The following is a 21,752-nucleotide window of genomic DNA, read 5'->3' on the forward strand; positions in this document are numbered from 1 at the left end:
TTTTCACGCACAAAAATGATACACCATCACCCATTTCGTGTAGCCATTACTTTTCACGCAAAAAATGATAAACCATCACCGATTTGTTGTAGCCATTACTTTTCACGCACAAAAATGATACACCATCACCCATTTCGTGTACCCATTACTTTTCACGCAAAAAACGATAAACCATCACCGATTTGTTGTAGCCATTACTTTTCACGCACAAAAATGATACACCATCACCCATTTCGTGTACCCATTACTTTTCACGCAAAAAAATGATAAACCATCACCGATTTTGTTGTAGCCATTACTTTTCACGCACAAAAATGATAAACCATCACCGATTTGTTGTAGCCATTACTTTTCACGCACAAAAATGATACACCATCACCCATTTCGTGTAGCCATTACTTTTCACGCAAAAAATGATACACCATCACCCATTTCTTGTACCCATTACTTTTCACGCAAAAAACGATAAACCATCACCGATTTCTTGTAGCCATTACTTTCCTTTTAGGCATTACTTTTCACGGTAAAATGATAAACTATACCCCCACAACGGTCGTCTCCTCCTTAATTTATTGTGTATAAACCCCCACAACGGTCATCTCCTCCTTATTTTATTGTGTAAACCCTACAACGGTCATCTCTCCCTTATAAACACCCACACGGCCATCCCTTGTGTCAATAGGTTCTGCCTCTCTCTTCTTTTCGTTCACATACACTTTATCCATTGCCATGGCTTCCACGTCTCGGAAGCGGACCGGAAGGGGAAGGGGAAGGGGAAGGGGAAGGGGAAGTGGATCATCATCATTGCCACCACCACCGTCAACACCGCCATTGATCATAGAGGAGTTCTTCATCGTCGTCTATGAAGACCCTTTGGTCAAGAAGGTACGTACGCGTTCCCACATATATGATGCATGTGATTAATTATGGGCATGTTCTAAAAAACCTTTAATTTCAAGGGTTCCCTAATTTCAAACGATCGGCGCTCGATCTCTTTGCAGGAACTCCCAAAAAAATTTGCGGACGGTGTGGATTTCGGCTGGTTCGTACACTTCAAATATGAAGGCGATGATGTGCTCACAGTGAAGGTGTTCGACGGAACAATGTGCAGGAGGTACTACTACTCAGACGACGAAGATACCGACGATGAAAGCGACGACGACGTGAAGCCATGCATCCATCCCCTTTAGATAATTAAGGGGATTATGACCAAGAATATATATGTAGCTTCATATGCATCGATTTAGAGATCTAGCTATTTTCTATATATTATGCATGTAAAAAATAACATCCCATTTCCACTATTATTCGAGCACCACATCCTCCAAACGATGCCGATGCCGATGCCGATATCGGCATGGTCGGAACGGCTATGCTCGCCACCACTTTGCTAGGTCAACGTCGGGATGCACAATGTTTAGCATAAGAGTCACTTTAGATTAAGCTGCGAAAATAGTCACGTGCCATGGGCTGAGGCGGCCCCTACGGAGCGGCTCTATATTATATTCTCTAAATAAAATAGACGACCACAACGGTCATTGGGCTGCGGAGGCCCCACGGAGCGGCAATATATAATTTTCTATAAATAAATAGACGACCCACTGGTCATTGGCTGCGGCAGCCCCATAGAGCGGCCCCATTTGTCATTGGCAGCACCGCGTATACAATCAGGAAATAAAACGGCCCACGCGTCGGCGGTAGATGGATCCACCCGTCGGCACGAGACGGTCGGCGAGGAACCGACCTCACGGTAACGGTAAGGCCTACGACTCGACGGCAACCCGCGTCTTCGAGGGGTTTCAAACTAGAGGGAGGGGAAAACTGAGGAAAAACTAACGAGCTGGGGAAAACTGAGTACAACTAACGAAGCAGGGGCACGAAAATAGAAATCCCTTAAAGAAAATAGAAATAGTAATTTGCAATTAGGGTTTATGAATTACCACTAATAATTAAGTTAATGCAAATATGGTAAATAAAATTAATCCTAACATTTTACTTAGTTACTGAATAGTTAAAATTTAATTTTTTACACTTAACAATTTATTGAATTCAATTTGTATTTTAAATAATTGGAATGGCATAATTAATAAGGTTAAAAATAAGTGAAATTTTATTTTGACACACATTTTTGTTTTATATTTTATTTGAATAGAGTTTATTTTTGTGAGCATTTTGATATATTATTCATATTTTTCTGAGTTGAAATGAATTTAATCTATTTCTGTAAAGTTTCAGCTATTTTTTGGAATTTGAAATAAATGAAAATACTAAACGTACGAGACAGATCTAGCTCTACTCACTGACTGGTGGGGTCGTTGACTAGTCATCTGCCTCGTTGGTAGCTGACCGAGTCAAAGGGTAGCGAGGGCCCACGGCCACGTCACACTCGCCGACGGCTTGACGCCGGCGGTCAGTCGGTGACGGCGCCGCCGCTACAGGGCACCCCCGGATGCGCGGTTGCTATCAAAAGAACGAGAAGAAGGCGGGGAACATTATGGTGGTGGTGGAATCGGCTAGTAGTCGCCGGAACTTCGTCGGAATTCATGACCCGCGGCGGTGCTCTCCGGCGAACTCTCAATCGCGAGCCACAGATGCTTCTAGGAAACGAAAGTAGGCTCTAAAGATGCGCAAACTCACCCTGAGTAAGATGGTATGCTCAGCTCCGGCGATGGTCGACGGAGACGACGGCTATTGGCGATCTCCCGGCGAACCCGACGGAAAAGGAACGGTCAAATTCGTCCGGCTCCGAGCTCCCTTGACGATTGCTTGCACCCAGAGGCTCCTCTTGACGATGCGCTTCCAACGAACCACTGCACGGAGCTTGGGGTGGTCTCCTCCGTCGAACTCGTCCACGACGCCGGCGACAGTAAACAGAGAATGGTGAGAGATAGAGGGCGTCTGAGAGAGAATGGTTGGGCGTCGAGGTATTAGGGTTTCCTGGAGAAGCTCTGGGCCTATTTATAGAGCTTGGCGAGGGCAAATGAGGAAGTTCACCGCCGGCGACGGCCGAGATGTGGTGGTGACAATGGTACTGTAAACGAGCACGAATCGAAATGCTTCTGGATAGGCTCGGACGCGAAAGTATTTGGGCGCGGTTTTGAGATGTCTGCGACGTCCAGGGTCGTTCCTATCCACGGCGAGAGACGTGGCCGAGCTCGCCGTCGCCGTGTCGTCTGCGGGGAAGAAGAAGAAACTTCTTTTCTTCCTCGCCGAAACGGTACGGTGGACTGGGTGGCTTTGTTGCTGGGCTGGGCCAGTCTTTGGGCTGCTCTCTGGGCTGAAGCTGGGTTGCTGCGGCCTGGTAGGGTAAGTCCTCTCCCCTCTCTTTTCTCTTTTTTTTTATTTTCTGTTTTAAACTTGTTATTTAAATTCCCATTTGATTTCTGTTTATTTTTGCAGGTTCTAAAATATTAAATATCAATATCTCTTCATAAAAATACTTTCTGCATAGTTCTATTGTTTAAACAACTATTTGATGGTTGATTACTTGGTGTTCTTGTGAAGTGCATTTTAAATTTAAAATAGATATGGTTTATGTGTTTATCTCAATTGCCTTTTAATTTAGGAACCGAGATATATTTAAATGGTTTGAATTTTATAATAGGTGCATGGTAAACATATTACTAAATTTTACTAGGGTTCTTAACAATATGGATGGTTCACATATAATTCTCCTTATGGCTAGAGTTTAAATTAAATGGTGTTGAGAATAAGATGAATCATGATTTTATGTAAAGAATTACCTCTAAGGGTTTAAGAAAATGGTTGGATAAACACTATATTCACTAATCTTGCTTAGCAAATTCTGGCTTGAACTTGTTAATATAATTCCCAAGCTTATCCTTGTTCACTTTACTTACTTCAATAACATTTAAGCTTAGGTATATATGGCTTAATTTATACTTGTGATACATGATACACAAGTTAGGACAATATTTCATGTGGAATTGATTCCATATGACAAGGTTTATGGTTTTGGAAATACTTCACTATGTAGTAGGCATGAGGCATGGCAAGGTTTTACTTATGATCCAAAGTGATACTTGGATTGGAATTCAAATATGGTCTAGGGTTTAAGTAGTGATCACCAATGTGATACACATCTAGGATCAGGTATGAGCATAAGCTTGATCATGTTTTAGTGGTCAGGGTTATCCTCCTTACTTAGGTAGAATTAATGTATCAAGGCAATGCTAGGTTTGTCTTAAGTGTTTAGATAGGCAAGGTTTAAATATCATATCAATACTACACAAGGCATGAGTATTGGTCTGGATTAACTACTAATGAGTTACTTGTTATTTCATGGGAAGAATGAGATCTATCGATCATATGTATAGGTTTAACTTATCAACTCAATTATAAAGTAAGATCATGCATTAGACATGATCCACTTATTCCTCACTAATCTCTCTTCTTTTATACTTCTATCAACACACTCAATTAGATTCTTAGGGTTTATGATCATCACCCAATTTGTCATGATCAAAGTATTGGCCTAATAACAATTCATTGGTGAATTATGATTCTATCCCCAAGATTCAGTATAAGTCCATATACTTGAGTATACCTCCTTAGGTTAAGCTCTTCTGAGTAGGTAGGGTTTCTCTAGGATTTATGATCATTACCAGGTTGTAATGATCACAACACTTGACTCACTTGAATCTCTAGTCAAATATGTACTTACTTACTATCAAGTATTAGTTAAGTAAAGCAAGGTTTAATACTTGACTTGTACTCCTTATAGCATTGATTAGTATTAATGGTTTACCTCATATAGATAGGTTGAATATTAAACTAAGTTCTACATAATGGACATTATAAGCATATGAATGATTCTCTCCTTTCTCTAAGGTTTAATAGAATGAGTTTGGAAACAAGGTTGGAATGGTCAAGGTTTAATGAAGAATGAATATGAATGTTCTTGACATGGATTCAAGTATTGTAGTTGAAAAGATATACCATGTGACTCATGGTAGGAACATTTATTTAATAGAAAACATGGATAAGATAAGTATAGAATAGTTTCTTAGTTAATTGTGTTCTTTGATTAAGGATTGAATAATTATTCATGTGTTGTTGTAAGGAATGGCATGTTGAGATCCTTTATAAGATCTTGTAGTTAATCCTTACTTAAGGTGTTGTTTGTTGTAAAACTAATTCTATTTGATCTAGCCCATAGATCAAATCATCTCTACCCAAAATAAGGTTTTAGCAAAGGTCACAGTGAAGTTTATAGCGCTTGACTTGATGATCTACTTCAATTCCAGCAAGTCAAGTGAAACTTCAGTTACTGTGGTAAGTTTTATTTGAAAGCGCGAAAATCCCCCGGATTTTCTATGCATGAATGCAATGCACACTTTGGTGTTTCTCTCATTTTATTGCCTCTAAACCTGGGATATTACATTGATCAAGATAAAGCTAAAATGATCTACGACGATTTAGGGTTTTCACCGCATAATCGGAACGTCCTACTCACGATTGGGCCTCGCGGCCGCGCACGGTGATCGTAAGCCGATCCTAGACAAGGCCTAAAAACCAACACGAGGTTGATCCTCGGAACATCCTGTCTAGGGCTAGCAAACTACACCCTACGCGCCGCTGGATCCTCCAACCCTTTGTAAGGCCTAACTATTGCAGATATTAAACTAATCCTTGAAGAACAAGGAGCAACCGTAACGGATCGGATCTACTAAATAATGATCAAGCGGGGTGCCGCCCCTACGCCTAAGATAGGCGTAAGGGCGGCTAGATGTATAAGGGTTGCACGACGATAGCATATGATACGAAGAACAATGCTAACCCTAACACATCTAAGATAACTACGTTGCTCGCCATCAAAAAGGCTTCAGTACGAGCAACGCATGAACGACGAATAAACTTGTGCTGCCTAGATCGCAAGATGCGATCTAGGCAGCATGATGCTTACCCGGAAGAAACCCTCGAGACGAAGGAGTTGGCGATGCGCCTAGATTGGTTTGTGGTGAACGTTGGTTTGTTGTTTATTTCATAAACCCTAGATACATATTTATAGTCCAGGGGACTTTCTAATTTAGGCGTGCACCTAACCGTGCACGGGTTAAACTCTATCTTTTAATCTAAGATGCGATCTACTATATTACAGATACACGAGCAATCTAGCCCAAACTCTTCGTGCAAGGCCGCTTCAGAGATCTTCCACGTGTAATCTTCCAAGCCCATCTCCCTTACGGCCCATCTCCTGATTTGGCCAAAATCTGGTGATAACACACACCCGATCATCACGAGATGCTTCGAAACGACAAGTCTTGGCAACGGTGCTACTAAGGATGAACACTTCATTATCTTGAGATTTTAGTGAGGGATCATCTTATAATGCTACCGTCGCGATCTAAGCAAAATAAGATGCATAAAAGGATTAACATCACATGCAGTTCATATGTGATATGATATGGCCCTTTTGTCTTTGCGCCTTTGATCTTCATCTCCAAAGCACGGACATGATCTCCATCATCTTCGGGCATGATCTCCATCATCGTCGGCGTAGCGTCAAGGTCAATGGCGCCGTCTTCATGATTGTCCTCCATGTAGCAACTATTACAACTACTTTGAAATACTACTCAACATGAAATTTAAAGACAACCATAAGGCTCCTGCCGGTTGCCACAATACAATAATGATCATCTCATACATATTCATCATCACATTATGGCCATATCACATCACCAAACCCTGCAAAAACAAGTTAGACGTCTCTAATTTGGTTTGCATATTTTACGTGGTTTAGGGTTTTCGAGAGAGATCTAATCTACCTACGAACATGAACCACAACGTTGATACTAATGTTTTCAATAGAAGATTAAATTGAATCTTCACTATAGTAGGAGAGACAGACACCCGCAAAGCCTCTTGTGCAATACAAGTTGCATGTCGAACGAGGAACAAGTCTCATGAACGCGGTCATGTAAAGTTAGTCCGAGCCGCTTCATCCCACTATGCCACAAAGATGCAAAGTACTCAAACTAAAGATAACAAGAGCATCAACGCCCACAAAACCATTGTGTTCTACTCGTGCAACCATCTATGCATAGACACGGCTCTGATACCACTCTTGGATAACGTTGCATAGAAAACAAAAAATTTCCTACCGCGAACACGCAATCCAAGCCAAGATGCAATCTATAAGACGGTAGCAACGAGGGGATTATAGAGTCTCACCCTTGATGAGATTCCAAAGCCTACAATATGAGGCTCTTGTTGCTGCGGTAGACGTTCACTTGCCGCTTGCAAAAGCGCGTAGAAGATCTTGATCACCGGCGCCACGAACGGGCAGCACCTCCGTACTCGGTCACACGTTCGGTTGTTGATGAAGACGACGTCCACCTCCCGTTCCAGCGGGCAGCGGAAGTAGTAGCTCCTCTTGAATCCGACAGCACGACGGCGTGGTGTCGGTGGCGGTGGAGAACTCCGACGGAGCTTCGCTAAGCGTGCGGGAGCTTATGGAGGAGAGGGGGCGGCTAGGGTTTGGGAGGGGTGGCCGGCCACTCAAGGGGGCGGCCGGGTTGTGGTCTTGGGGTGGCCGGCCCCCTCCCCTTGGCCCCTCATTATATAGGTGGAAGCCCCAAGTGTTGGACTACAAGTCTCCGAATAAGACCCGAACCCAAAACCTTCCATATGATAGGGAAACCTACCCAAGCTAGGACTCCCACTAGAGGTGGGAGTTCCACCTTCCATGGAGGGGTGGCCGGCCCCCTTGGGGAGTCCACTTGGGACTCCTCCCCTCTAGGGTTGGCCGGCCATGGAGGTGGAGTCCCTCAGGGACTCCACCTTCCTTGGTGGTTTCTTCCGGACTTTTCTAGAACCTCTAGAACCTTCCATAGAACCTTCCGCATCATTTTAATTCACATAAAATGACATCCTATATATGAATCTTATTCTCCGGACCATTCCGGAACTCCTCGTGATGTCCGGGATCTCATCCGGGACTCCGAACAAATATTCGAACTCCATTCCATATTCAAGTTCTACCATTTCAACATCCAACTTTAAGTGTGTCACCCTACGGTTCGCGAACTATGCGGACATGGTTGAGTACTCACTCCGACCAATAACCAATAGCGGGATATGGAGATCCATAATGGCTCCCACATATTCAACGATGACTTTAGTGATCGAATGAACCATTCACATACAATACCAATTCCCTTTGTCACGCGATATTTTACTTGTTCGAGGTTTGATCTTCGGTATCACTCTATACCTTGTTCAACCTCGTCTCCTGACAAGTACTCTTTACTCGTACCGTGGTATGTGGTCTCTTATGAACTTATTCATATGCTTGCAAGACATTAGACGACATTCCACCGAGAGGGCCCAGAGTATATCTATCCGTCATCGGGATGGACAAATCCCACTGTTGATCCATATGCCTCAACTCATACTTTCCGGATACTTAATCCCACCTTTATAACCACCCATTTACGCAGGTGGCGTTTGGTGTAATCAAAGTACCTTTCCGGTATAAGTGATTTACATGATCTCATGGTCATAAGGACTAGGTAACTATGTATCGAAAGCTTATAGCAAATAACTTAATGACGAGATCTTATGCTACGCTTAATTGGGTGTGTCCATTATATCATTCATACAATGACATAATCTTGTTATTAATAACATCCAATGTTCATGATTATGAAACTAATAATCCATTAATCAACAAGCTAGTTTAAGAGGCATACTAGGGACTTCTTGTTTGTCTACATATCACACATGTACTAATGTTTCGGTTAATACAATTATAGCATGATATATAAATATTTATCATAAACATAAAGATATAAATAATAACCACTTTATTATTGCCTCTAGGGCATATCTCCTTCACTGCCATGGATCAAGTGGCCGACAACCCCCCGAGTGGATGTGTGCCGGAGGACTATGTAAGTTTTCCTTGTTTGTTGCTATCCATATGTGTTGATCATGTGCAAACATCACATAATATTGTTGTGCAACCCAAGTATGCTCAAGCCCGGTACAAGGACATGGCCGGCTCCAAGAACAAGGAATTTCAGTTTCAACATTGCTTTTCCATTCTTCAACATCTTCCTAAGTGAAAGTTGAGGGACAACGAACCAAAGTGCAAGAAGGAGGCACTGCTCACCATGGATGATAAAGCGGACGAATTGAGTGCGAGAAACGCCGGCAAGCCCGAGGGCAACAAGAAAGCCAAGGAGATGGTCAAGGTAGAAAGCGAAGCAGCTAGCTTCCGGAAGAAGTTGGATCAACTCATGAAGTCTATGGAGGCATTGGCGATGAAGACATTGGAGACCAAGCTCCTCATCACCGAGAAGAAGAAGGAGGTGAAGCTTGCCAAGGTGGAAGCAAGGCGGGAGCTTGACTTGAGGATGATCGCACTCAAAGAAGCCAAGGCCATGAAGGAGCTCTTGGCCGAGGAGAGGGATATCATGATGATGCGCACCGACGGCATGGACGAGGATCAGCTGGCGTGGTGGAAGGAGACCAAGGCGGACATCATGGCGAGGAAGAAGGCTGCGCGTGAAGCTCGTGCTGCAAGTGCTCAAGGTGAGTCTCCGGCGAGTGGTGGCGCCGCTGGCGATGGACTCGTTGATGGTTGATCACATTTGGGAACTTCCGTGGCTTGAACATTAGCTATGATTGCGTTGTGATGTTAAAAACAATGAATTATGCATCACATATTTTGGATGTGCTATGTTTGATCTGAAATTGTTGTGCAAATTGTTGTCTAAAACCCTGTTTTGAGGGGTTAAAAACTCGGATGGTGAAAACTGAATACAGGGTCCTCTACTCGTGTTTTAAGGGGCGAAAAAATACGGGGCGTGTTAGCTCTAAGTAGTGTTTACCGTAAGAAAACTAGTAGGAAGAGTCGGCCTATTGGTACCCGTGTCCAGATCGTAAACGGGTGCAATACTGATCGGTTCCAGAGCAGAACATAAGGGACGGGGAAGGGGCCCCGGTTAGGGTTCGTCTTCTTTATATTGATCGACACGAGGCCACCGCCTACTTCCTCTCCTATATAACCCTAAACAACGGAAGGAAAGGCAAAGGGATTGCTCGTCGGTTGCGCTTTCGATTCAGGCCAAGACGGGTATGGAGGAGGTTTCGATGGAGGCGACAGTGAAGTGCTTGTTGGATCCGTTCACCGCTGCCAAGTCGGCGGATGCGTTGGCCGGTGATGATGGTCCGGTGATGCGGTTTCCAAGACCAGGTAGAAAGCATAGGCTGTCGAAAGCCGAGATCAGGACAATACTCGCGCTGAAGCCGGGGCCGCTCCCCACCACCGATTACCTGGACGACCTGACAGACATCTTCTCGCCTGACTGGATCGAGGAAAGGAAGCGGCAAATTCAAGCCCTGGCAGAGGTCTGCAAGAAGATGGACGAGGAGTCGGAACTGTTCCGGCAGCAGGTCATCAAGAGCGTGCGTGAAAACGGCTGCTTCGAGGTCGATGACGAGTTCCTCATCAACAGGGAGAAGGCCAATCAACGGGCGCTCGAGGAGGGTGCGAAGATTGATTTTGGTAGGCTTCGTTTTGCTACCGACGAGGAACATGCGGAGATGGAAGCTGAGTGTCCTCCTTACGTTCTTGACGGAGATGATGCTGCTATTCTGAATCTTCTGAGTGATGACGAAGAAGATGGCCCGACTGATGATGATGACGAAGCTTAAGGAGTGGAGGAGGCACATCTGCACAATGTGCTGCTGCTACTGCGGCAACTGAACTTAACTATTTGGCCATTGTCTATCTATAAATCGTTATGTACTACAGTACTACATAGAAGATTACTGTATTTTGATGGATCCATCCATGTTGGCCCATGTACCTATGTCGTCTACCTAGATGTGTGTTTAACACTCCTGTTAATATTTGTCTACCGATATATGTGTGTTATATTGTCACTCCTGTTAAATGATCTATATATGTCGGCTACTATCTGTGTGTTATATTGGTACTCCTCTCTTATGCTATGTTTGCCTCTCGGTTCTGTTGCACCATTGTTCTTTGCTGTGGGTGACTCCTGAGAAAACAACATGGTTCTAAAACAGTCCATTCCATGTCTGCGTTGCTGTAGATTATTATCTTTGCCCATAAACGGTTCAACCAGATATAATGCAATATGCTTTACCTAGATTACTGTTTTTGAATCTCTGCTGTATGTGATACACAGAGGGTTGCACTCCGGCGTCCAGTCTAATTTCTTGTCTATTCTGCATTTCTGGGCAACTGGTTTTGTAATTACATTCGTTTTCATAAACAACACTCATAATATTGTGCCCAAACATGAACCCCAGTGTTCAGTTTTGCAATTGACTGGACAAGGGTCTTGCATTGGTGTACTGATAGGTGATGATCCGATTTGTATTTCAACCATTTTCTTTCAGAGAAAGCTTTTGCACCACCTATATGTGATGAATGGTAAATCGACCAAGTTTCCTTTCAATCTAGGCAATTGATTTTTTGTATAATTTTGTAGGTTCTTACCCTCTGCCCTATTCCTGCATTTTCCTTGCCTCCTACACAACTCAAATGACTGAAAGAAAATCCATGGGTAAATGATCAAATTACAAAATCATATAGATTATTGTTTTCTAAATCATGTTATCCAATTTCACGTCCTAGTATTCAAAATTTAAGATAACAATTCAGGTACTCTTTTGCTTGATGTCTAATTTGTGTGTGTCTAAAGTATTCTTAGGCGTTGAAATTCAACATCAAATTTTCAGCCTGTGGTAACATAGCGAACTTGTGGCAAATGGTTCTAAACCTCACCGGTTGTTCTAAGCACTCGAAGGTTTGTTTACTTTGTTTTTCTCCTTTTGTCCTAATATTCAAAAGTTGAAAACACATGCTTCTTATTTGGACGCGACTACGTTCAGGTCAGCCTAGTTTTAAGTTACAGCCAGGTCACCGAAACTTTCCTTTTCTGAGCTGTATTAACTTCCTGAAAAAGCAAAAACGTGGACCACCACATGTCGTCCCGTGTGAACACAGATTGGCACCAGCCGAACGTCTAGACAAAAAACGGTGGACTCAGTCGTCCGGAAGATCATCACCAGCCTCAAAAACGTGGACCACCACGTGCAACTTTCCCTCTCTGGCCGTACGTTCTTCTTCGTTTTGCTTCCTCCCTGCTCCCGAAACTAGATCCAGAAATTACATCTACACGAAGAAGAAAAATCTGAAGACTCAAATCAACATCCCCCAGCTCTGTTGAAGAAACTACCCAGCAATCTCGATCTGGCGACTCTATCAGGGATTTAAACAACATCCCGTCAGCCAGCAGCAAATTATATCTACCAGAAGTTTCAAAATCAGGTACCAGCTGAATCCTCACATCTACCTCAGAAGGAATAACCTCTTTTCCATTACATCTACCCCAAGATTCCTGCTAACATCTACCCCAGAAATCGGTTGCTTACCTGATTTGTTGTTCATCCATCCTGCTTACATCTACTGGACCTGCTTACATCTATAAAACAGTACAGGCACTATAATCCAGTTATGCACATGATTTTGTCCATATGTCAAAAAAAGTATCAGGGAAAAATGGGTATAAAATACATCTTCACTATATATGAAAAACATCTCAGATGTTATACTTTCTTGACAATGAAAAAATAACATCATCCAGTAGTTTGCTCAAAAGATAGTTTCCTATCCTGAGCAGCATGATGAAAAAAACAGCAATGTAATTGACACTGAACTTTCTGCATTAGTTGGTGTTCATAAAAATCAGTAATTTTCAGTAGATAGATCAAACAGTAGAAGTAACATCATATTTCTGTTTATAGCATCATGCCAATCTGAACATGATAACATCCAGTTATGTTCAGTTATGATGTTGCACACAAATAATCTAGAAGAAAAAAAAGAAATTCAGTTATGCATATGGAGAAAAATACATCAGATGATTCAGTTCATACATTAGATTCCATCCAAAAGTAATTTGCTGAAGATGTATCAAAGGAGGAAAGAGCTCAAGCGGAAGCTTCAAAGACGGAGGAGCGCCACCACTTTTTCGACTCCGTGGTTCAGTTGGCTCGGGACATAAGGGAGAAGGAAGAACGAAGAATCTAAGAAGAAGAAGGCGAGGGGAGAGGGAGCCTTTGCCACGCAGTGATGTCCCTTTGGCTATGTTCTTGTTGTCAAACCTTTATGTTGTCGAACCATGATGTTGTGTGAAACTTGATCTTCTCGAACCTTCATGTCGTTGAACCTTATTGTAATTGAAACCTTGATGTCGTCGAACCTTATTTGTTGTTTGAACCATTATGCTGTGTCGTACATATTCAGTGCAATGTTGTATTCAAAACTGTTGGAATATGGTAGGATTTTTCATGGTTTTAACACAAGTCAATGTGTGGCGCCCTTCCCACTGGTGGCGCCCATGGCGTCGGCGCCACACATGTCAACTTATATCAACTTCTAGGTCGAAAACATCCAGGGGCTCCGGACGATTAGTCCTTAGCCGTTTTGGCGAGCCTCTTTGTGTGGCGTCCGTGGCGTCGGCGCCACATGGTGAGGTGTGGCGCCCATGCCGTCGGCGCCACACAAACAGGGTCGCCAAAACGGCTAAGTCCCTAGAGAAATGTCTTACGGTATGTTTTGTGCAAACATAAGTGGATGTGTGGCGCCCTTGCCACGGACGCCACACTTTCAAAGTGTGGCGCCGGCGAGAGTGGCGCCACACATCCTGCCACGTCGAATCGGTGCACAGCTCAGCGTCGAGGGCGCCACATCGATGGGTGTGTGGCGCCGGTAGCACGGGCGCCACTCGGGCATCTGTGGCGCCCATGAGAGGGGCGTCACACAAAAGGGTTAGATGGGTGAAATAGTTTACCCGAGAGGTCAGTCTGTGCTATAGTTTCACAATATAGTTATTTTTGTGTAAATCATCTGAGTTGGAGGACAAGCGGGCCAGTGGGTCGGTGATTCGTTAGTAGCGAACCTATCAGCGTGACAGCGAACCGAACGACACGAGCGGCTAATGGCTGAACAAAAGACTTTTCCATGGAGTATAGGACTATTCCTATACGCAATTTTTTTATTGAAATATTCAGTCAGGGCCTGCTAAACATATGGCAATAACACTGCCAGATCATACTACTTGGTCTACTTTGTGTTTATTTACTCCTTTTTCTAAATAAAGTAAGGCTCTGTGTTATCTCCATTCCCCTGTGAAGAATTTGCTACTGTTCAGACTTGAGAGTAGGTTCAGTTTAGGCTTTGCAAAACATAATCAGGTGATACATGTACTTCTAATTTTTCTTTAATGGGCTCAAACTAATTTTGGAAACATCAAATTTAGTGATATATGTACTTTTGAATTTTATTACACCCTGCATCTTGTGTGTGCTTGACAATTATTTATTTCCGTACTCGCGGTAGAGGAGGAGGCCAGGGACCATAGCACAAGTACATATATTTTTATTTTTATCACACCCTGTATGCTAGTCTTATTCTCAAATATTTTTATCAGGTACTAGGGATGTTCTTTTGCTCAATATACAAACCAGAACATGGTTCTCAAGAATTAGCACTTAGTTTCACATTTTGTTTGTCTCAACTCCAAACAGATGAAGTAGGAAAAGAAGAGAGCTGAAGTATTAGAGAAGATGCACAAGGCGATAATAAAAGGCTAAAAGCCTAGATGAAAGCTGATAATAAGAAAGTCAATGATCAGGCAGCCACTGCCAGTTAGATAGCTGGTGTTGAGAGAGCCTTGGAGTATTAGCTTTTTCAACAAAACGTGAATTGTGAATTCTTGCACACGGAACTGCAAGGTATTTTTTATGCCACTCACTGTATAGCTGCATGACTTTCTGAAGAAATGCAGACTGTAAGATTACTGATGGATGTAGATGTTGAGCATATTTTTCAGTCTTTTTTATCCATGCTTTCTTATCTTATTTCATTAGGCCATATTTTTCTGCCCTTTCACTCAAAATAATGTCAAGTGAAATATTTTCTCTATCTAAGCTCATAACTGTTGATATCCTGACAAAGCACATAACTATTCAAGTTAGGTCACTTAAAACTGGAGTTGATCAGATAGAGCTATCAATCCAGCTGTACTTGTGAATCAAGCATATTTCATACTCCTGGTGGCCGAGTTGTCTCAAGTTGAGAAACATTATAATGTTTGATTTCCCAGGATTATACTTCCTTCACAAATATAGATTGTCAAATTGATTGCACGCAGATTAACGTGTACCATCACATATATTGAATGATTCCAGGACCTACTGCTGAAGACAATGTTCACTTCAAATGGTCGGCAGATTGCAATAGCCCTCCGACGGCGAGCAGCGGCTCTGGCTCTGGCTTTGGCTCCGCTTATTCAACTGGGAAGACGACGAAAGCGATGGACGGCGATGTCGGGGAAGGACTATGGCGATCGGCCTCGCCTCATAGCGCTCGAGCTGGACCACGAGAGTCGAGACAGCGAGCTGGAGCTGGAGCTCTTGTCGATTTGTTCTTGTGCTCGCGGTAGAGGAGGAGGCCAGGGACCATAGCACCTGTGAGGAAGGGGACCAGAGCACCAACGAGAAGAAGGGAAGCAGAACGCCGGCGAGGAGCAGGTCTTCCCTCACTGCTGCAGCATGAACGATTACTCTCTTTTATCAGCTGCCATTACAACATTCAGCAAAATGGACATTGGGACACTTGAGGTCCTCTTCAGCTGCAGCTGCTGCGGGATGATGCCCAACAATTGTGGTTCTCTTCTACAAGTTGCGAACTGCCAAGTCGGGCCTCCGGCCGGAGCTGTGGAGGCTGGTGGCAGAGCTGCAGAGGTCGGTGGTCTCCTCTGCGCGAGTCTACTCCGGCGAGGCGAGCGACTGCAGGCAGACATGGGCAAGCAGAAGGCTAGGCTGCCGGCCGAGTCAAGCTGGAGCTCTTCTGTGCCCCCAGGGATCCCAAGCAGCAGAGAGGCCCCACCTCCGACGAGGGAGCGGACAGAGGTGGGGCTGCATACCGCGACAAGCTGGATGTGGGGGCGGACTGCAAAGGGCCGCCACCCTACACGGAGCAGCAGACGGCAGCAGTAAGGGACGCCAAAGACAGACACAGAGGAGAAGAACGAGTTTTGGATTTCAGGTGAGAATAACCAAAATGGAGAAGAATTTAGTTCATAGGGTAAATGTTAAAATGAATGGACGCCAACAACTTCGGCATGATGGAGGGAGTACCATGTTTTGTACAATACAGCAGCACAGTTTGGCCCGGTAGCAGTAATATAATCCAACAGTACCATAATATAAGAGCAAACATCACCACCACATAACCCAGCAGTACTAAGTATCTACGGAGTACTTAAAACTAAGACTAGTGTTCCAGTTAAAAGAAACCCATGCATGGGTGGGTCCCCATCCTTGCTCCAACCCTTATCTAGCCATATGACATTGCATCATCATCCCGCATCTGCAGTGGAAAGAAGAGCACGAATCAATTAGGAACGTTTTCATGTGGCCGCCCAAAAGACAGGCAACGACAATACCATGATAACATTGCAATTTCCAGAAACAGTATGGAAATGATTTTGTTTTGCCATTAATATGCAAACTGTAATTTTACTAAACAATTAAGAAACAAGACAGAAGAGCCTGGGGGGGGGGGGGGATATAAAAGGAACATATGATGTCCATCTATTGACGGAAACTCAATTCAGCTCCCAGGTGCATATGATCCCTCTACCAAGAAAACATATTCCAAAGTGTCAAATTGTTTTGACAAAAAAATGTACATCTCCATAATATATGTGTGTTTGTCAAGTTTCATGAAAAAAAAATGTAATCTACGTAAAAAAAGAGAAAATTTATCTTGTTATAAGCCTTTTTTTAACACCGAATTGTCTTTTTACACGTGCCACACAAAAGTCAATTTTTCATGAAACGACTTTGTGAGCATGTAGCACATGAAGATGTACGTGCCAATTTTTTGCTTCAATTTTTTTGACATTTCAAAATATGTCTAACATGCATTTCAAAATAAAGGGAGCATATGCTATCATGTGCCAAAACATCACTCTTGTCTATTGAACTTGCCATTACCCTGTGCCCTATTTAGACTATCAAGTGAGGAGACAATAAGAAATCGATAGATGTTTCTTACATACCATACAAGAACATAGTGTCAAACATGACTAGTATGTGCACATGTACAAATACAATAGCAGAAGTCCAAAAATGAAAATAGTAGCTAGTCACTGCTATGGGAAGTATTTTGCTTGGTCAAAAAGACCTACAATTATGTGCAATTATATCTAACCATGAAGAAAAATAGTACTTTCCACTAACCTTCTTATATACAAGGAAAGGAACAATCCTCCAGTATGCTTGTCATAACACCCAAGGCTTTGATCCGGATCAAGCAGCACTCAAGACCATTAGGCTCAGACAGGCTGAAGGTGAGAAGCTTCTTCTCTCTCTTGATCCAATCACACATCTTCTTGGCCTCATATGTCATACCCTTGAATCCAAAACATTCATCATTTGCAGACAGTGCCAATATCAGTAGGTAATTTGCAGAAAAGATGGTGCATATACATGTTAAAATTCAGCACATTTTAATGGGAGGCAGGATGCAGGCAGGCACGTACCACCATTGCAGCAGCGACAGAAATAGATTGGTGCCCTTTGAGGTTCGCAAGGCCCAAGACACACATGCGGATCACACTGCTCTGCTGGATGATGTCATCAAAAGGCTCAGCGCCATGCTTCAACAGCTCACACATCAGGTCAGCCTCCTTGGTGATACACTTGAAACCAAAGTTTTCCATCAGGCAAGAGACCATAGAAAGAATCATACGAGAACTCAATATTCTACCCAAACAACTACTGTTCTACTAAAGGTTTATGTATGAGCTGAATTGGATAGAACTAGTCCAACCTATAATGTGAAACAGTAAGCATGTAAGACCTAGGTTCATAAGGACACAATTAAATATCATGCAATTTCTCCTACCCCACACTAGCTTGTGCAACTGCTGAAAGAGAGCAGATGATTCACCTTAATTTGTGACAATGAGTAGAACTAGTTTGTGAGTGTTATTTTTCATCTTGCATTATTTTAGGTTATTTTAGTCATTAGGATTAAGCAGCACATATTCAGCCACTAGTATTCAGACAGGAATAGAATTCCAGTGATACGATACAAAAAAAATATGAATGTTGTGTTCGGTTTGTTCGGACAGGGTAGGCACATACCAGTAAAGCAAGAGAAAACAATTCACCCCCTGTGCTGCAACTTGAAAGTACTAGCTCCTTAATAAGGTTACACTGAATAATAGTGCTGACTGATAAGGTGTCATTAATGCTACATCTCACTCGAGTCTTCCACTCAGATAGGAGTTCGTCCTCCATCTTGAGACACTACATGAAAAAAAAATGTGAGTTTGAAATATGTTAATGCAAACAGTTTCAGTTAGGTAATCAATGGTTTGGTAAAGAAGCAATACGGTTTACTTACAGATTTGACAAGATCAGCACCCATGTAAGAATTATTTGCGATTTGCGAATCCTCGGGACTTTGGTTGGCAGGAGCACCAGCAGCAAACTCAGAAGCATTGTGTTTGAAATACTCCTCAAGATAGCTACGATAGTCGGCCGACTTAACAGAAACGGACAGTGGTAGCAGCCTTTCCCACCCCCATAGTTTCTCCATAAGATCTTCTGAAACAAAACAATGACAAAAAAAAATAGATATGAAGCATATTACAAGGGAAATATGAAGAGCCATAGTAAACAATGTTGATTAACTTCTCTGTTACCTTTTATCATCTTACTGTTTTTCCCCTTTTCACCACCTTTAATCTTTTTATTATAGTGAGAATTCAATACATCTGAAATTCCACCCCTGGTGATAATACAATGAATCTTATAGTATCACAATGCTTATCATCGAGAAGTATTCTCTCAAAACCACATAGAGTTGCATCAGCAAAGAAGAAAAGAATGGAACATCCATACCCTATGGTGTTTGCTGCTCCATCAGCAATAACTCCATCCCCATCACCACCAGGACCATTTCTACTAGCAGGTCCTTCCTTATCAATCTTGTGCCAAGCAGCAGCAGCAGCAGCAGAACAAGACTCTTCTAGTATGTTGATCATAACATTCAAGGTTTCGAACCGGACTATGTGGCTGTCCACAATCTCACGAGGTACGAAATCACAGAAATCGATAGGCTTATTATTTTTAATCATCCACGCACACATCATTTCAGCCTCCCTTGCCATACCCTTAAATTGAAGACACCCATCAGTTAGTGCCCATAAAAACAAACTTGTGCAAAGTGCGGCTCATAAGGCCAAGTGTATGGATGACAATATTAAGTTTGAAAGAAGGGGCGTAAGGCTTAAAGGTGATCATCAATTTGACAGATGGATGGATGGCAATATTAGGTGTTTTTTCTTAAGGCAGGCACTTACCAACAAGACAGCGGAGGCAGTAGCAGAATTGTCTGAAGTGCAGTTCATAAGGGCCAAGGCACACGTGCGTATCTCTCTGCTCCGGTCGATCAAGTTATCATCAACAGTATCATCACCACACCTCAGAAACTGACACACCAGGTCAGCCTCCTTCGCAATACACTTGAAACCATTGGTTTGCATTAGTACAACAGCAATAAAAAAGTCAAGCAAAAAAAGGAATACTCAATCCATGCAAATAATTTGTAGTGCGCGGCATATTGAGGTTGTTGGTGATTACAATATGAATCAAGTTGTAGTTTGTAAAACTGCCCAAAGTATAAAGACCCCAGTAGACAGTAGTTTTTCAATATCGAGATCAGTAACCAAAAGTAGAACTAGCTTTCTAGGAGACAATGATAACAGGACATATAGATGAAAATGGTTCAATTATAGTTTGGACAGTTTTTTGTTCAGTTTTCCCTCCAAATAAATGTTTCACCCCTTTCCATGTCAGCTAATTGTCATGGCAGTAAACTTAACAAGAAAATGATTGTTGTGTTACGCCAGGTGAGGAAAGTGGTACCAGAACAAATACAAGAAAAAATATTTGGTGTGTTACAGCGAGGTGGGGAACATACCAACAAAGCGGCACTGGACACATCAGAAAGGATGCAACCTGTGTGGATGATTGAATCTACATGCTTGTGGATCAGGCAACTTAGGACGATCGATTTCCTCATCATCAAGTTTTCAGATTTCATCTTGATCCTCCACTCAGACACAAGTTGCTCCTCACTGTTGAGACACTGCTTGAAACCATCAGGCAGTCATCAAAATTTACGTTAGCAAACAGGACAGCCGAAATAAAAATAAAACAGAAGCAGGATATAATGGTGAAGGGGCAGGAGGTTCACTTACAGTCTGAGGGAGAGCAGCAATGCTGCTAATTATATGACCATTTCGACAGTGATACTCTTTGAGGTAGTTGCTATAGTCAGACCACGACACGTAATCCCCCATTGGTAGCAGTTTGTACCATCCCCATAACTTCCCCAGTAGATCTTTCGAAAAATGAAGAAAAAAATCATCACTAGGATAGCAAGGAGTAACTTCTCTAATGTTTGTCGAACAGATCCAGATGGTAGTAGATATAATGAGGAAGGAAATAATCACTAGGATAGCAAGGAGGCAACGCAACGTAAATAGAAAGGCGGGGAGGATCAAGAAATTTGCACGCAAAGCGCTAGATTTAGCAATAACGAACAAATTAGAAGCATGATAGATAATAAAATATGGATGCTAAACTTTACCATGATACTTGACAATATTTGGCCGGGGCATCTCCTTTGTAAGTATTCCCATCTCCATATCCTCCTCCATCTCTTTGATGCGATACATAAAACATTTCCTCTCCTCTTCTTCGCTGCTCCGGCGCCTATCTTCTGCTGCCTTGCTCTGGCGCCTATCTTCTGCTGCCTTGCTCTGGCGCCCCATGATCGTGCCCCGGGTCCCAAGATGCTCCCGCGAAGACGACACAGATCTGGTCTAGGGTTTCCTACCCGTCTGCAGGAATGAAAGGACGGGGACGGAGAGGTGAGGAATACAAACGTCTAGGGTTCTTGGCCGGAGGCTGGTTTTGAACTTTTGATCGAGGTGGGAGCAACCTTGACCGTCGGATGCGATTGAGCATCACTGGCTGTTTATTTGGGCCTGCGGGTTCAGGCAGCCTAGCGAAGAAACACGGTCGAGGCCTGGAGGGCCTTTAGGCCCAAAGCTTAGGGGCTCATATTTCCCGCTCGACAGCGGGAGTTAATATTAATAATAATAGCATAAAACTACCATAATCACCTCAGGCGGTAATTTTTCGCAATTCGCGAAAATCATGCGTTTACAGCAAATTGACACGGTTTCTGACTTCACAGCCCACAAGGCTTGCTGACATGGACAAAGGTTGATGACACCCGTCCGCGTGGGCCCCACCCAGACGGTGCCAACATGTAATTATATCGGTCGGGATGGGCTTAGGGCATCTCCAGCGGCGTAACGCAAACGGACGCTGAGCGACCGTTTTCGTCCACCGTGACCGAAAATGCGTCTGGCACCACCTTCAGCGGGGCGACGCAAAGTGACCGAGCCGTCCGCGGAGACGCAAACCTGGCCCAGATATGCGCCAGGTTTGCGTCTCTGTGGACGCTCCACGGTCGCGGAATCTGTCCGCGTTGGGTGCATCCGGACCCGGTTGGCAGTGAGTAGGTGCAAAAGATTTTTTCATTACTATTGATTAGCCAAAAGAACCATCTTTACAGAGATGGTTAGTCGAGTTAA

At 43.2% G+C, this 21,752-nt stretch overlaps 1 protein-coding gene across 2 annotated transcripts; it reads right to left on the minus strand.

The window, feature by feature from the left end:
* Nucleotides 1–16,194: 16,194 nt before the first annotated feature.
* Nucleotides 16,195–21,100, minus strand: LOC124655444. Of its 2 annotated transcripts, none has more exons than XM_047194338.1 (11): nucleotides 20,738–21,100; nucleotides 20,346–20,488; nucleotides 20,066–20,233; nucleotides 19,446–19,607; nucleotides 18,985–19,256; nucleotides 18,786–18,871; nucleotides 18,485–18,684; nucleotides 18,223–18,387; nucleotides 17,616–17,774; nucleotides 17,314–17,485; nucleotides 16,195–16,438 (listed from the first exon to the last, which is right to left on the minus strand). In XM_047194338.1, the coding sequence occupies exons 1-10, from the start codon at nucleotides 20,919–20,921 to the stop codon at nucleotides 17,318–17,320; spliced, it is 1,707 nt and encodes a 568-aa protein (XP_047050294.1). In that variant the 5' UTR covers nucleotides 20,922–21,100; the 3' UTR covers nucleotides 16,195–16,438; nucleotides 17,314–17,317. The 2 variants fall into 2 exon arrangements, with proteins under 2 accessions (XP_047050294.1, XP_047050293.1); XM_047194337.1 differs by having other exon boundaries at nucleotides 18,485–18,687.
* Between the last annotated feature and the right edge of the window lie 652 nt (nucleotides 21,101–21,752).

The sequence above is a fragment of the Lolium rigidum genome, chromosome 5 (assembly GCF_022539505.1).
Source record: "Lolium rigidum isolate FL_2022 chromosome 5, APGP_CSIRO_Lrig_0.1, whole genome shotgun sequence".
Lineage (NCBI taxonomy): Eukaryota > Viridiplantae > Streptophyta > Magnoliopsida > Poales > Poaceae > Lolium > Lolium rigidum.